At 43.3% G+C, this 16,753-nt stretch overlaps 1 protein-coding gene across 3 annotated transcripts in view; it reads right to left on the bottom strand.

Annotated features, from left to right (window-relative positions):
- MORC2 (MORC family CW-type zinc finger 2) overlaps positions 1–16,753 on the bottom strand; it is a 204,927-nt gene that overhangs the window by 167,656 nt on the left and 20,518 nt on the right. For all 3 annotated transcript variants that reach the window (XM_082266820.1, XM_082266818.1, XM_082266819.1), the window contains exon 2: positions 8,026–8,079. In XM_082266820.1, coding sequence (XP_082122946.1) covers positions 8,026–8,079 — 54 coding nt within the window. The remainder of the gene's footprint in view (positions 1–8,025; positions 8,080–16,753) is intronic.

Raw genomic sequence — 16,753 nt, 5'->3', positions numbered from 1 at the left:
CAGGAGTCCAGGTCAACACGGAGAACTTTGCCCCAATTGACTACTTCCGTTTAATTTTTACGGAGGACCTGCTGACGTCCATTGTGGCCCAGTGCAAACTGTATGCACAACAATTTATCCAGAGTAACCCCACATCTTTTTATTCCCGTCCCTTTGAGTGGAGAGACCCAACGGTGGAGGAGTTCAAGATATTTTTAGGCCTCACCTTCAACATGGGACTCAATAAAATAAACGAACTGCAAGCATATTGGTCAACCAAACCAAACTACCATATGCCCATCTACTCTGCAGTAATGCCCAGGGCCAGGTATTTGATGATCATGAGGTTCCTCCATTTCAACGACAATACCCAGTGCCCTCCCCGAAATTCCCCAGCATTTAAAAAGCTGTTCAAAATTCGGCCACTTCTAAATTATTTTTCAGAAATATTCCCTCAATTATTTACCCCAGACCAAAATATATGTGTGGATGAGTGCCTTGTGAAATTTACCGGCAGGCTGGGCATCAAACAATTCATTCCCAGCAAACGGGCCCGCTATGGGGTGAAGCTTTACAAACTATGTGACCGAGCCACAGGGTACACCTATGCCTTCAGGGTGTACGAAGGGAAGGACACCCAGCTGCATCCCCCTGAATGTCCGGACTACATGGGATCAAGCGGGAAAGTTGTTTGGGACCTCATTTACCCTCTCCTTGAAAAAGGCTACCACCTGTACGTAGACAATTTCTACACCAGTTTGCCCCTGTTCCGAAACCTTCACAGAAAGAAGACTCCTGCATGTGGCACGGTCCGAAAAAAACGGAAAGGCTTTCCTCAAAGGCTAGTAAACACCAAGCTGAGAAGAGGGGAGACGGCGAGTCTGAGAAATGAGGAAGTTCTGGCTGTGAAGTGGAGGGACAGAAGAGACGTCTACATGTTGTCTTCGATCCACAATGACAACTATGTGGAATCCCGACGAAGGAATGGCCCAGTCCGAAAGCCAACATGTGTACATGAGTACAACTTATTCATGGGGGGAGTGGATTTCAACGACCAAATGATGGAACCCTATCTACCCACAAGACGTACCTATCATTGGTACAAAAAAGTAGCAATTTATATTTTTCATTTGGCCATATACAATTCCTACATTTTATACCGCAAATCCACCGAAAGCCCCCAACCCTTCCTTTATTACCTGGAGGAAATCTTCACAACCCTCATATTTCCAAACGGCCCACCAGAAAACATTAGATCTGACGTAATAAGCAGACTGTCTGAACGCCATTTTCCAAGTAAAATCCCTCCCACACAAAGAGACCAAAAACGGCAGAAAAAATGTAGGGTGTGTAACAAGGCAGGAATTCGAAAAGACACCCGCTATTATTGTCCCCAGTGTCCTTCCCAACCAGGCCTCTGTGTAGACGACTGTTTCCGCCGTTACCATACTTGTCTAAATTATTAGTATGGTAAACGTAGTCCTCCGCTTTCACCCCTTATGCCACTGTATGCTCCTGAAATGACCCTGGACTGTTATTCAACGACGCCTTTGCCTGCTGATTTTGTACCTATGTCTGCCTGCTCCGGAACTGACCCTGGCCTGTTTTTTGACCATGCTTCTGCCTGCTGATTCTGTTCATACCTCTGCCTGATCTGGAACTGACCCTGGACTGTTATTTGACCATGCCTTTGCCTGCTGATTTTGTACCTACCTCTGCCTGCTCTGGAACTGACCCTGGACTGTTTGACCACGATTTTTGCCTGCCTCTTGAAGTAGTGGGATTCATACCACAGGGGTCTCACATATGTGAGGGGACCAGAATTGTTTTTCTGGATGAAGAAAACAATTTTTTTTGTTGTTCTTCTCAGATTAGGGTCTGGATCCCGGAGGCTTCAAAGCGATTTGGGTGGGAGAAGCCTCTACCCCTGTCCCCATTCTATCCCGACAGAGGCCCTACTTCTGCCTGCAGGACTACCATCATGCCTCTGCCTGCCGCATGCACTGACACTGGACTGGTATCCTTGCCTGGAGAATTGCATGCACTGTTGCTGACCAAGTCCCTGCCTGCTGCCTGGACTCAACTCCTGTGGACAACTGCGCTTCTAAAACTACAGGTAAGCTTTTGTTTACCCTTTGCTCAGCAGAATGTATTGTGGGGTGTAATTCATGGTAATTCATGGTATGTGCATGCTATGTGTCTTTGCATGTTGGGCCTCTGTATGTGACCTGACTGCGTAAAAGTCTCACACATGTGGTATCGCCATACTCAGGAGGAGTAGCAGAATGTATTTTGGGGTGTCATTTTTGCTATGTACATGCTATGTGTTGGAAATATCTTATAAATGGACAACTTTGTGTAAAAAAAATGCGTTTTTTCATTTTTTTTCCACATTTTCCGAAAGATTCTGGAAAAAAATGACATGTTCAAAAGACTCATTATGCCTCATAGATTATACATTGGGGTGTTTGCTTTCCAAAATGGGGTCATTTAGTGGGCTTTTCCATTGTGCTGGTGCTCCAGGGCCTTCAAAAGTGTAATAGGTAGTTGAGAAATGAAAAGTGTATTTTATGCTCCGAGAACGCCTGGAGGTGCTACTTCAATGTTGGACTTCTGTATGTGGCCAGGCTGTAAAAAAGTCTCACACATGTGGTATCGCCATACTCAGGAGGAGTAGCAGAATGTGTTTTGGGGTGTAGTTGTAAGTATGCATATGCCATGTGAGAGAAATAACCTGTTGAATATGACAATTTTGTAAAAAAAAAAAAAAAATTTAATTTTGCAAAGAATTGTGGGAAAAAATGACAACTTCAAAAAACTCACCATGCCTCTTATTAAATACATTGGAATGTCTACTTTCCAAAAAGGGGTCATTTGGGGGTCATTTGTACTTTCCTGGCTTGTTAGGGTCTCAAGAAGTGAGATAGGCTGTCAGTACATTAGGCGTGATCAATTTTCAATGATTAGCACCATAACTTGTAGACTCTCTAACTTTCACGCAGACCAAATAATGTCCACTTATTTGGGTTATTTTTACCAAAGATATGTAGAAGTATACATTTTGGCCAAAATTTATGAAGAAAAATTACTAATTTGCAAAATTTTATAACAGAAACTAAAAAAAAAACGTTTTTTTTTTAAATTTGCGGTCTTTTTTCATTTATAGCGCACAAAATAAAAAGCCCAGTGGTGAATAAATACCATCAAAAGAAAGCTCTATTTCTATGAAAAAAAGGACGAAAATTTTATATGGGTTGAGTGTTGCATGACCGCGCAATTGTCATTCAAAGTGTGAGAGCACTGAAAGCTAAAAATTGGTCTGGATGGGAAGGGGGTTTAAGTGCAAATTAGGCAAGTGGTTAAATTTTCCAGCATCAATACAATCAGTGCATCCACCAGCGCCTTTTCAAGCGCATATGCAGTAAAAGAGGAATCATCCTCACTGTGAGAGCACTCGAAGTGAGTGGACGCAGACCCAGTAGGGTCGCTATATACTAAGCTCACCCAGAAAACATAACAAGCAGTGGTGGCCGCCGACCTCAGTCTCGCAAGGAGACGCTGGCCAAAGGTCCACAAAAAGGACCACCTATTAGACCCCACAAAAAAAAGAAAAGGGTCGCCCTCCATAGAGGACATAATAGGACATAGCCCCCTTTGAATGGGGGGCGGGAGCGGCGCCTGCTGTGACACGGACGCACAGGCAGAATACTCTCACCGACACAATGGCTGCTACACGTCACTAAAAATGAAGTGCCCCCATGGCGCCACCCAGTTCAAGGGAGGCGCCAGACTTACCATATGGCCCAACAGGTCGATTTCAGTGGAGGCCCAGCCGCAATTGCCCGGATCCCCAGTCCATCAGATGCCCAGGGAGAAAGTTGGGGGCTTCAGCTAAACTCACTGAGGCGGCCCCTCAACGGCGGCACCCAAAATTTTTGAGGGTGCCCAGCCGTGAGCCCCAGTGGAGCCGACCACCCAGGGCGTGGGGGAGGCAGATGCCCATCTGCACTATCCACTCGGTCAGCAGCTCAGACAGCTTGGTCGCAAGCTCGAACAGCTTGGTCAGTCAGCCACGTGTAGGCCGTAAAGCTGCGGCCTAAATTGTTGACCCGATCTGGCCATGTGAGGTGCATCCCCGTCGGCAGCTTTGTCAGCTTGATCAGCAGCTCGGACAGCTTGGACAGCAGCCCAGACAGCTTGGACAGCAGCTCGGAGAGCTTGGACAGCAGCTCGGAGAGCTTGGACAGCAGCTCGGAGAGCTTGGACAGCAGCTCGGAGAGCTTGGACAGCAGCTCGGAGAGCTTGGACAGCAGCTCGGAGAGCTTGGACAGCAGCTCGGAGAGCTTGGACAGCAGCTCGGAGAGCTTGGTCAGTCGCACAAAGCTTGGTCTGTCACCTGCGAGTAGGCCACAAAGGCACGGCCTAGATTTTTGGCCCGATCCGGCCGCATGAGGAGTGTTCCCGCAGATGATAAAAACATCCACACCCCAGCCCAACAACTGCCGCAGGGAGCCCAAAAGACATCCATGACCCAGTCACTAAGCCCCAGGAAGCAGGGAAACCTGCTCAAAAAACGACCCGTTGAGCAACAACCACTAAAGCAGGTTGGAAGGAAAGAACCTCACTGGAGAATAACTGAATCTTATAGCCGGACCGAATCAGCTCTCGGAAAGAAGCAAAGACATCCCCCCCACCTCAGACACAAGTGAGGGCCCCCCCCTTCTGCAGACAAGCCCTTTTCTGCCTGGTCTGGAAGAACCCGCTCTCGGCTTACCAGACCAGGTCCTCCTGAAACCTCCAGAGGAGGTTCTGACAGACTTAGATCCTTTGTCTTGAGATCTGGAGAGACGAAAAGGCCGCATACGAGCCGAGAAACAAAAAGGGCGCATGCGCCGAACGACCACTGCTGTCACAGACAGCCTAGAAACTAAGGGAGCCGCATTCAGAGAGGCATCACAGACAAACTGCAACCCCTGGGCCAACTGGTCAGGCAGGGGGAAGTGGTTCCCCCTCCAGATCCTGGCGCAAAAGTTTTGGCCACTCTGTTAAAAGTCTGGGACACCAATGCTATGGTGAGCACTGGCCTAAGGACTGAACCGGCCACAGTAAACATGTGGCGGACCAAAGTCTTGGCTCTCCTGTCAAAGGGGTCTTTAGAAGCCGGAGACTCCTCCACCGGAATTAGAGTGGATTTATTCAACGTGGAACCGGAGAATCCACCACGGGTGGGACTGTCCACTTTTTTGTAACAAGGAAACAGGATTGGATAGGTTGTTTCTGCTTCCTTTTTTAACAGGGACTCCTCAAAGGGATACTGTCTAGCAAAAAGCTTAGGCACCGACCTATTGCATTTAGGTCACTGATTCGCACCAATTTTATCAAAACAGGCGGGAAAAGGGAACACCTTTGCCGCTTTTAGGGAGCTGCGGGTACCAGTGGGGACTGGCGTCTCTGACCCAGCAGCAGCTGCATCCTCCATTTTTAAAGTTGCCTGCACAGATACAATCAGTGCATCCACCAGCGCCGTTTCATGCGTGGCTGCAGTAGAAGGAGGAATCATCCTCACTATCAGAGCACTTGAAGTGTGTGGACGCAGACCCAGTAGGGTCGCTACATACTAGGCTCACCCCAAAACAATCAGGGGATACCGCCGACTGCCATCCCGCAAGGGGACGCCGGCCAAGGGTCCACAAATGGACCGCCTATGAGACCCCACAAAAGACAAGGGGGTCGCCTTAAGAGCCCACCATAGAGGACATAATAGACGATAGCCCCCCTTAAAAGGTGGGCCGCCCAGCGTGACGCGGACGCACAGGCAGGGTACCCCCCGCTCACACAATAATGGCAGCGAGACTGACACTAAAAATGAAGCGCCACCAGGTTCAAGGAAGGTACCAAGCTGACCATATGAAAAGAAGTTCCTTGAATCTGTTTGCACAATTTTACTGCGATTTTTCGGGCGACATTGAAAGTTAACGGAGATCGCAAGTGTAACACAGGCAGAATTGAGCTGATTCCGTCCGCGATCTGGAATGCCGTGGTGTAAGCGGAGCCTTAAATAAGTGCCTTCTGTGTACTAAGACTCATATCCCTAGAGAGAATGTTGTAGCACGTTTCTGCTTGGTCTAAACAACTTGTTATACTGCAGGCAATTGCACTGTGTCGGTAGATTGCATGCAGATTAAGCATGTGCCAGACAGATCTGTGTATGGTTGCCCAGCAGCTAAGTTTTGTGTCTGGTGTGCATGGGAAGAATGATTAAGACCAAGATTCTAGGGCGGCACAGTGGTGTAGTGGTTAGCACTTTCACCTAGCAGCAAGAGGGTCGCTGGTTCGAATCCCAACCACAACACTACCTGCCTGGAGTTTGCATGTTCTCCCTGTGCCTGCGTGGGTTTCCTCCGGGTACTCCGGTTTCCTCCCACACTCCAAAGACATGCTGGTAGGTTAATTGGATCTTGTATAAAATTGACCCTACTATGTATGTATGAATGTGAGTTAGGGACCTTAGATTGTAAGCTCCTTGAGGGCAGGGACTGATGTGAATGTGCAATGTATATGTAAATGAGATGTAAAGAAGAGTCTTGACTAAAAGAAAAAACAAACTGGCAGAGAAAAAAAAAAGAGAAAAAGAAATTGACAAGTAGCTACAAGCAAAACTTTTTTTCCATCTTGAATAAAATAAGGGAGGCTTATAACCCCTATCTGTTTTTTGTTTGCCATCTGTGTCCCATGTGCCTGACCTATTGCCAAAACAGGAAGTGAGTGGAAAGCCATTCACCACAAAACCCCGGTGTGTCACCAGAACTTAAGTCCCCACTGGAAGATTTCCCCTTTATTAGTGTTCTAATGCTAACCAACAATGGAATTTGTTTTACTTTTGATAACGGTAAACGGGGCAAAGAGTGGGTAAATCTTCCAAATGGGGATGCAGACATCAATAAAAACTAACATGTGTTCCAATCCCTCTCTACTTTACCCAAAAAAAAAAAAAGAAGTATTGCCTTTAGGTACACCTTAGGAATTATTCAGAGGCAGGAGCATGGAGAGAACTACAGAAGTGTGATGATGCTCATTTATAGTTCAATGAGCAGGCAGGCAGCTTGGTAATCTGTAGTACTAAAACAATGCTGGCTGATTATTCAACCTTCAGTCCTCCGGGCGGTCCTCCCCTGTGAGGAGCACACACCCCATGTCTTCCCCCCTTCACTCGACCTTTCCCCCTTCCTCCCCCCCTCTACCTTCTGCTTTTCTCTTCCCTCCTTTTAGGCTGCCCTCGATTATTTCCAACCACCCATGTATCATGGTCTCCCAGACTCCTCATGCTCTTTGGCATTGTCCCCCGTCGGGGTGCCAAGGAGCTATGTTTTTTGTTATGTTTCATGTCACTAGTGGGGGACGACAGAGCAAATTAATCTCCCCTATGACTTGCATTCTTCCTCCCGTTTGTTACTCTACACCCCTGTTCAATGATGTTACTGTTAGCGATTTCGTTCGGCTCTTTGTTTTCATACCACAGTTGAACAATTCATTGTTGTTGATTCCTTGTCTTTGGTACCTACTGCCTTATGCTGTGCTCAATGCCACACTCTGTACCACTGCTGCCTCTCGATTGTTCACCCTTTATTCTTAATAAAAAATTTTGAACAAGAAAACAATGCTGGCTGAATTCATTTTTTTTTTTTTAAATAAACCTGATTGACTGAAATTTTACCACTCTGATGATATCACTCCTGCCTACCAAGGCTCCTGTCAAGTATCTTGCCAAACTGCATCAAATGCCAGCAATCAACCTCAAGGAACACTTAAGTCTATCAGGAACATGTTTGTCCACAAATTTAGATCAGCAGAGGAATGCACATGACTTCCCATCATATTTGCGAAGTCATGTTTTTAAAACATGTAAGAATTAGTCATTTTCATTTTAGTTATTTAAGCCAATATGTATTTTAAATTATGTTTATCATTGCTCTACAGAAAAGCAAAAGTAAAGTACAAACACAATTTGTATAACTAAATTCTACAGAATATACAAACACTACATACCTTGCGTTATCAACTAATTCAGCCAAAGCACCAAAAAGGAATTCATGCGTTGTTCTACGTGAAAAAAAAAAAAAAAAAGGAAGGGTTAACAGTGTATTGTGATTCATAGCTTGCTTGATAAAAATTACATATTATAATGTTTTTACGGTTGTGTGTTTAACCTTCCATGGGAAAAATTGCAACTGTAAGCATGTAACCATACTGGTGTTTGATTTCATTGATTTAAAGTGGAAAACAATGCATTTTCTGAATTATTAGGCAATCCAAACATGAGAGCATTTTCATTCATTTTAAAAATGTAACATTTAAAAACATTTTAAAAAGGTCTACTAGGATCTCAGTCATCCAACAGAAGGAGCAATTTACCATGACAGCAGGATGAGGAACACTGGCAAACATGGACACCATGGTTCTGCTACAAACACTACAAACCCTTTTGGCAGTTCAGGAAAATAATCCATCTGAGCTTTTACCCCTTATGTGACTAGTGGCAAACCTCTGGACCTACAGAAAAAGGACAGGGGTGTAGTAGGCAGCCCAACCCCCCCCCCCCTCTTTTTTTCTCTCTTCTCTCTTCTTTCCTTTACTCTATGCTGGATACTCATAAGGTCTTCTTCACTCTTCAATTTTTTTCCTAAATTTTATGAATACTGTACACTCAGTGTCTGATACTTTATTATTCTGTGAAGTCATTTTGATTTATTTATTTATTTTTTTAATTTAGATAAAATGACAATGTGAAATAAGCTGTTTTAGTAATGCCTTAGGCCTCATGAAATCGTACATGGTTTGAGGCTGCCAGAATTTTGTATGTGGACTTGAAAAATTGTTTAATAAAAAGGTTTTGCAAAAAAAAAAATGTAAAAGTATAACTAAAGGCAAAACTTTTTTTTTTAGTTTTGGATAGAGTGGAGAGGGATTAGAACACCTGTAAGGTTTTGATTTGCTTTCTGTGTCCCCGTTAAGGAGATTTATCCTCTCTATCTGTCCGGTTTACCATCATCATCAATTAAACTGAAAGTAAAAAGAAGTACCAAATTTTGGGTTGTCCCCAGAAATGTAATGGAGTGGAAATCTTCCAATGGATCCCCAAGGAACTCCCCTTAATTTGCAGGTATTTCCTCTCACTTCCTGTTTGGCTATGGGACAGGAAATAAAGGGAAATCTGCACAATCGGACACAGATGGCAAAAAAAAAAATGAAGAAAATCAGACAGACGTTATGCCTTCAGTTCTACTTTAAAAACATGAAAGTCCTTTTCTTAAATATGGGACATTTGAATTGAATCTTCCACAACCGCCCCAACAGGTGACGCTTTGGGATGACTGGTCCCATAATTGTTACTCTATCCCTGTCCTTCGAGTGTTGCCTACTTAGCGAAGTAAGCCTGCCCACTACCCTTTCTGATTCTATAGTTCTTTACTTAGCATGGACGTTTGGCTGCCAACAATTGTTTTTTACGCCGCCTTTTGTGCTTTGTCGTTTCTTTTTATGTAACTGTATAAGCCTGGGTATGCCCAATAGGCTTTGTTTTGTACCCTTTAATACAAAAGCTGAAAAAAAAAAATAAGAAAAAAAAAAAAAATAAGAAAAAAAAAAAAATAAGAAAAAAAAAAAAGTCCAGCTGGTATTATTGATAATCATGTAGTCAACTCAATCTGGGTTAGATTTTGGCCCTCAGATTTGTTCTTTAAAGTAGAATTCAGTTTAAATACTAACTATACCTAAACCCATTCCCCACCCCCATTCTAAACCTATTCTAACTACTCTTTAATCACTTAATGACCGGAAGGTTTTACCCCCTTAATGACTAGGCCATTTTTTGCGATATGGCACTTGTTACTTTAACTGACAATTTGCGCGGTCGTGCGACGCTGTACCCAAATAAAATTGATGTCCTTTTTTTTCCCACTAATAGAACTTTCTTTTGGTGGTGTAAATTTAAAACAGCGCTTGCCTAAAATATAAGGAAAAGTGCACAAGTGCTTCAATGAATAAATAGTAAGCAAATACAATATGATGTAAAAAAAAACAAAAAAAAAAAACAATTCAATATTCAACAACTAAAAATGCATTAGTGCTTCAAAAATTGTGCTTGAAAATATATAAAGTGCCAAAGCGCTTGAACAATCATAAGCGTGCTTCACTCCCCTCCTGTGTCCCCACTCACCGAAAAAAAATGGACCCCACGGCTGTTTCAGTCTGGGGTCAAACCAGCTTAGGATTGGTGTGGTACACCACTGCTCTTCCTTATAGATGTAATGCTCCATTGCCCACCAATGATAGGATCTTTAAAGGCTCAAACATAAAAGGGCTGCCATCGTGAAGTATGTAATACAATTTATTGTAGTGCAAAAAATAGAACTACTTACAAGAACATAGATAAAATTGCGCCTGTGAGATCCAGTTCTTCCGGGAACGCCATTCCGACATGCGTTCCACGGAGAACAGGAAGTGACATTAATGGTTTCAGCGAAACTGGAAATACGTTGTGTTTCCCCCCACTTTCCAGGGCGTCAAAGGACAGAATGCTTTGATCTAAACCATTCCTTTGTTAGTCTGGCTGTATGGTTGGAGTCGTTGTCCTGCTGGAAGGTGAACCCCCACCCCAGTTTAGTCTTTTGCAGACCCTAACAGATTTTCCCCTTTGCACTGTATTTGGCTCCACCCATCTTCCCATGAACTCTGACCAGATTCCCTGTCCCTGCTAAAGAAAAGCATCCTCACAACATGATGCTGCCATTATCGTGTTTCAGGGAGGGTATGGTGTGTCCAGGGTGATGTGCAGTGTTAGTTTTTCCCCATACACAGCATTTTGCTTTTAGGCAAAAAAGTTCAATTTTGGTGTCATCTGACCAGAGCACCTTCTTCCACATGTTTGGTGTGTCCCCCACATGGCTTCTCGCAAATTGCAAACGGGACTTCTTATGGCTTTCTTTTAGCAACGGCTTTCTTCTTGCCACTCTTCCATAAAGAACAGATTTGTGGAGCGCAAAACTAATAGTATAAGAGAGTGAGAACGATAACACCAATTTTAGCATCTGCTTCCCATTTACACCTGAGACCTTGTAACACTAATGACACCGGGGAGGGAAAATGGCAAATTGGGCCCAATTTGTACATTTTAACTTAGGGGTGTACTCAAATTTGTTTGCAGCAATTTAGACAAGAATGGCTCTGTGTTGAGTTATTTTGAGCGGACAGCCAATTTACATGGTTATACAAGCTGTACACTCACTACTTTATATTTTAGCACTGTAATTTCTTTAGTGTTGTCACATGATATAAACAAATATTTACAAAAAATGTGAGGGGTCTATTACGTAAAATCCCAATAAAATACATTTACATTTTTGGTTGTAACATTTGCTGTAGCAAATTGGATCATGCTTTTCTGGGGGGTTTTTCGCCTTCCTCTGGATCAACTGCGGGTATAGGATTGTGTATATTGGATTTTATGGTTCGGTTTTCATTACCGTTTTTTTTTTTTTTTTTGTTTTTTTATTGGTTGAGCCAGATGGACTTTGTCTTTTTTCAACCTGACTAACTATGTAACATGACAAAATGTAGAAAATTTCAACAGGTATGAATACTTTTTCAAGGCACTGCAAATTAGGTTTACTGTTAATAAATGTAAAGTTATCTAAAGAAAGAGAAGAGAGAGAAAGAGAGAGGTTGACGTAGGTTGATGCAGAACCTTTAGTCCTCCCTGTGGTATCGGACAAGTGCCAGACAAATAAATGGAGATACACACTGGGGAGAACTTAAAGGGTAACTCTTTCATGGGAGAAAACAAATTTGCAAATTAAAAAAAATATATATATATATATATATATATATATATATATATATCATATACAACTGTGACTCAAGTCATACTGTAATTGAAAGGTTTTAAAAATTACCTCTCTTTTTCAATCTGCAGCGCTGATTTTTCTGTAAAATGCAACACAATATGGCTACATGGAAGAGGTATACACAGATGGTGTACGGAATGTAGCCTGAAAATGTAATTTCCTGCTTGTGTGATTGGCTTACTGATTCTCCCAGAAGTCTGCATTAAGATACAAGTCAGATTTTTGGCATCTCCTGGAGCAAAAACATTTTTTGGGGTGAAATACTCTCCCAAATGGAAACAGACCCGTCCACTTTTCTCATTAGAACCCTAATGAGCAAGCTGATTGGTAATTATAAAACCACTCCAATAAAGATTCACTCTGAATGTGGACACAGACAAACCACTATTTCTTCAGAACAAAAAGTAGGAATCTGCAACAAAATTTGTTATAATCCTTGCATTGTACATTGAGGGGAATGTCTTTTTCTCAGCAAAAGTAGCAAAGCAGCAATCCAATCAAGGTAAAGTACTCAACACAGGCACAATCAAAGTTTACAATCCAAAAAGGTGGTGATACCATGGTCTTACTCTCTGGATCAGCTCCCCTAGTTGCACCGCGTTGCTGGAATAGCGATGGACAGTAAAAGCAGGAGAACCCACAAACAGAAAAGTAAATCGTTATCACGGTCAAATTGATGTTCATTTTCAACTCCAATGATGGGAAAACTCGAAGACCAGAATGGAAAAAAATCTCTCGCAAATTATCCAATTTCTAATAGTGAGTTTTTGTCCAGGAAAGTCCATTATCTCCAAAATCGAATGTTAAAAGTAAACTATTTTCAAACAACATTCATCAAGTGATTGAATTTACCAAGCAGAATTTTTGCAGGAACAAAAAATTTTGAGGATCTACTAGTGTATAGCCAGCTTAAGGCTAAATATACACATGTGCCTGCCAATGCTCTGTACCAATTAGGACTATTGCAGCTGACAGTATGGTTCACATGGGTGCGTTTGCAGTGATTTACGTTGCATTGCGCCAAAATTTATCCAGCATGTAGCTTCCCGCTGGCCTCACAAATGCACCTATAGAAACATAGATGTGACACAAAACGTATATAAAATGTGTCCAAAGCATGCCTTACCACAACAGGTATATTAAAGTGCTATTAAACAGAGAAGTGTTAATTGCCATAATACATTCACATAAATCATAAATACGATGCCACTCTATTTTGGTTTATTATTATTATTGGTACCTTATTCCTGCAAAGGTGATGTGTGGTCACGATCTTTCCCAGTTCTTTGGCATATGTAGGGAAAGATCTCTAGGAGGATCTTCTACTACTCTGCTGATGTATGCTCTCTACAGTGTGAGAGTGTCTGTCCAGCCCCAATTGGTGCTGTGTAAAAAAAAAAAAACACAACAGGTACCTGGAAGTCTTCCAGGACAGAATCTGAGGGCTGGCCCCTCCCACCTAGAAACAGGAAACACGATGTCCACTATTCTAAAAAGTTTATACATACCTGTATGCCTCAGTAATATAGAGAGTACCGAAGGAACAACTGTAAACCTAAATGCCCTAATTATGGTTAGTAAAAAATATGACACTTGGGGAGGGACCAAGTGCTGCCCTGGAAGACTTCATAGAAAATAATTTACTAGATACCCAACTCTGTTTTCTCAAGTCATCCTGCAGGGCAGCCTCAGAGGATGTAGCAAGGAATACTTAATGGGGGTGGGCTGGACAGGCGGACGATACGATACTGCTTTACAAAGGTTTTAAAACTCGACCATGTCGCTGCCCTACAAATCTGCTCTGGCATGGCCCCTGCCTTTTCCGCGAAAGAAGCCCAGGCTCTTGTAGAGTGTGCCGTTACTCCACTTGGGGGGGGGGTAAAAGCTTTTGTGCTTGATATGCAAGTAATATGGTCATTTTGACCCATCTTGCTACTGTGCTCTTTAAAGCTTGCTGACCTTCGTTTGGTCCAGAGAAAAAGACAAATAGTGCTGAAGATTTTTGCCAATCTTTGGTTCTTTCTAAATAGGTTATGAGGATTTTCCATAAACCCAATTTGGGGTATCTGTCTCTTTTTGCTGGGGACTTTTGGCAGAAAAGCCATATTTGGGAGAGGAGTGAATTCTAGGTGAATTATGCAGTATGGCTCGAGTATTGAGAATGCCTGCATCTTGCTCACCCTTCTAGCCGAGACTAGAAGCACAGTTTTTAGAGTGGGAATTTTGTGGGAACACATCTAGGAGGTTCAAAAGAAGCTGCTAGGAATCCTTGTAGAACTGTGAAGTCCAATGAAGGAAATTTCCTGCTAACAGTAGGCCTAGTTTTACCTCCTGAATATAGGCAGTGTTTGATAAGCAGATCCAATGCCAATTTTCTATTGAAAAAAGGAGGACGACAATGCCGCCAACTGAACGTTTAGGGTGTTGAGAGATTCTTGTTGGCTCCAGCCTGGAGAAAATTCAGGATCATGGGCATTACCTAAAGCTCTCTTTTCCTTTCCACGCACCAGGCTGCAATTTTTTTTCCATACTTTTTCGTATATAGCTTGAGTGACCTTTTTCCTGATGGCTAAGATAGTATCCACTACCTTGTCTAACAGTCCATTTTCTTGTAGCATTACCCTTTCAGTAACCAAGTGGAAAGATTCATTGTTTTGATGTTTAGATCAGCACCTGTAATAGTGGTCCTGGCTTGTCCGGTAGATGCAAGTGCCACTGTACTGTATTTTTGAGGTGACTGAACCAGACCATTTGTGGCCAGTGCAGGGCAAAATCAGAAAACCGGTCGCCTTTTCCCTTTTGATCTTATGGATGACGCTGGAGATGAGGACTGTTGGAGGAAGGGGATATGACCAAGTACCAGCACTTTTTTGCTTCCACATACCTGTTGCCCTTTTTTTGTTGCCAAAAAGGAGCTTGTTCGCTTCCTTTTGGGCTGAGGAAAGCCTTTTTTCCAGTCTGCTGATCTGTCGAGTACGGATTCCGAGTCCTGACCAAAGAGGAGGCTTCCTGCGAAGGGAATGCCACAAAGTGCGTTCTTTGTGATGACGTACTCTTGCAAGGTTTTCAGCCATGGAGCTCTTCTGGCTGCATTGAACAGGGCTGTGGCTCTGGCTTTTGTATTTACTGCTTCAGCTGATGAGTCAGCCAGGAAAGCAGGCGCCTTGGTCAGTTGGGATGGTTCTGAGTAGTTTCTCCCTGGATGTCCCTCCTTCCAAATGTTTTTTTTATAACTGATTCAGCCACATTAAATGCATGCTGTACATGTGGACGCAATCACAGGATTTAAGTTTGGTGCTCTGGCTTCCCATGCTCTTTTGAGTAGGGACTCTGCTTACTTGTTCATTGGGTCTTTTAGGATTCTGGAGTCCTCAACAGAGGTGCGTCTTGTTCCCCATCTTGGAAAGCGACGCGTCGACCCTAGGACACTTGGCCCATGACTGTGCATCTTCAACCGAAAACGGGTATCTGCGTTTTATCGTAGGTGGTGAACAGTTTTTCTGGTTCATCCCATTCCTTTTTGATTACATCTTTAAGAGTATGGTAAACCGGAAAAACTGGATTTTTGACTTACTATAAAATCCTTTTCTCTGAAATTGACAGATGCAGCTCCATACAATTTTTGACCATTGGGTTATGCGGTCCCCTACAGAAGTAGAACACTAGGCAGGAAAAAGCTTTACCATGCCTATGGGGCCGTCCCTGCAGGCATACAACTACACTCTGCTATAGGCTTCAGTTTTGTTTCAAGCAGTGTTTAGAGGAAAAGTCCCAACCCACTCAAGTTAGAGGGGTGGGTGCTGCGTCTGTCAAACTTCAGAGAAAAAGGATTTTACGGTAAGTACAAAAATGCAGTTTTCTCTACCGTTCATCAACAGTCTTTTTCAAACAGTAGCCTGCTAAACCTTGCAGCCAAAAGAAACATCCGAAGATGCCAACACATCTACTTTATAGAATTTTGTGAACGTGTGCACAGACGACCAAGTTGCCGCCTTGCAAACTTGTACCACTGACACCTGATGGCGTAAAGCGCAAGAAACACTCAGCGCCCTAGCAGAATGCTCCTTTACAGGGAAAGTTGGAACCTGACCCTTCAGTGAATAAGCCTGTACCACCGTCTGCCTAATCCATCTGGAAATGCACGCAGCAGATGCAGCCAATCCCTTCCTAGGTCCTTCCATAAAGGACAAAGTCTTATTTCTTAAAAGATTCAGTAGTCGCCAGGTAAACTACACTAGCCCGAACCACATCCAGAGAATGCAAGGCAATTTCCCAAGGATGCTTGGGCCTAGGACAAAGAGAAGGAAGCACAATGTCTTCATTCAGATGGAAATCAGAAACCACCTTAGGAAGAAACGACTGACTGGGTCGAAGTACCACTTTATCTCTGTGGACCACCAAATAAGGCGAACGGCAGGAAAGCGCCGCAAATTCTGATACTCTGCAAGTAGAGGTAATAGCCACCAAAAAGGCAGCCTACTGAGACAAGGTAAGCAGAGGAATCTCCCTAATGATCTCAAAAAGGGAGGTTTTTGAAGAACAGACAATACCAAAATTTAGATCCTACGGAGACAGCGGGGATCGCTTCAGAGGAGCCACATGACGGGACACCTTGAAAAAAAGGGTGAATCAATGCATGCGAGGCTAAAGGGTGTTGTAAAAACACAGCCTTTAATAGTGGCCAAGGCCAACTTCCAATCGACCCCTCTTTGCAGGAAAGCCAAAATCCTAGCCACCGAAAAAAGGCGAGGATGCACCTTCATCAATTCACACCATGAAATGTACAATTTCCATGTACGATGATAGATCTTCCTGGAAGTAGACTTCCTATCCTGTGTAGGAATCACAGAGTCAGAAAGACACCTATCCTT

The sequence above is a fragment of the Pelophylax lessonae genome (assembly GCF_965119305.1).
Source record: "Pelophylax lessonae genome assembly, chromosome: 1".
In the NCBI taxonomy this organism is placed as follows: Eukaryota; Metazoa; Chordata; class Amphibia; order Anura; family Ranidae; genus Pelophylax; species Pelophylax lessonae.
This window is presented reverse-complemented; position numbering and strand designations above follow the sequence as displayed.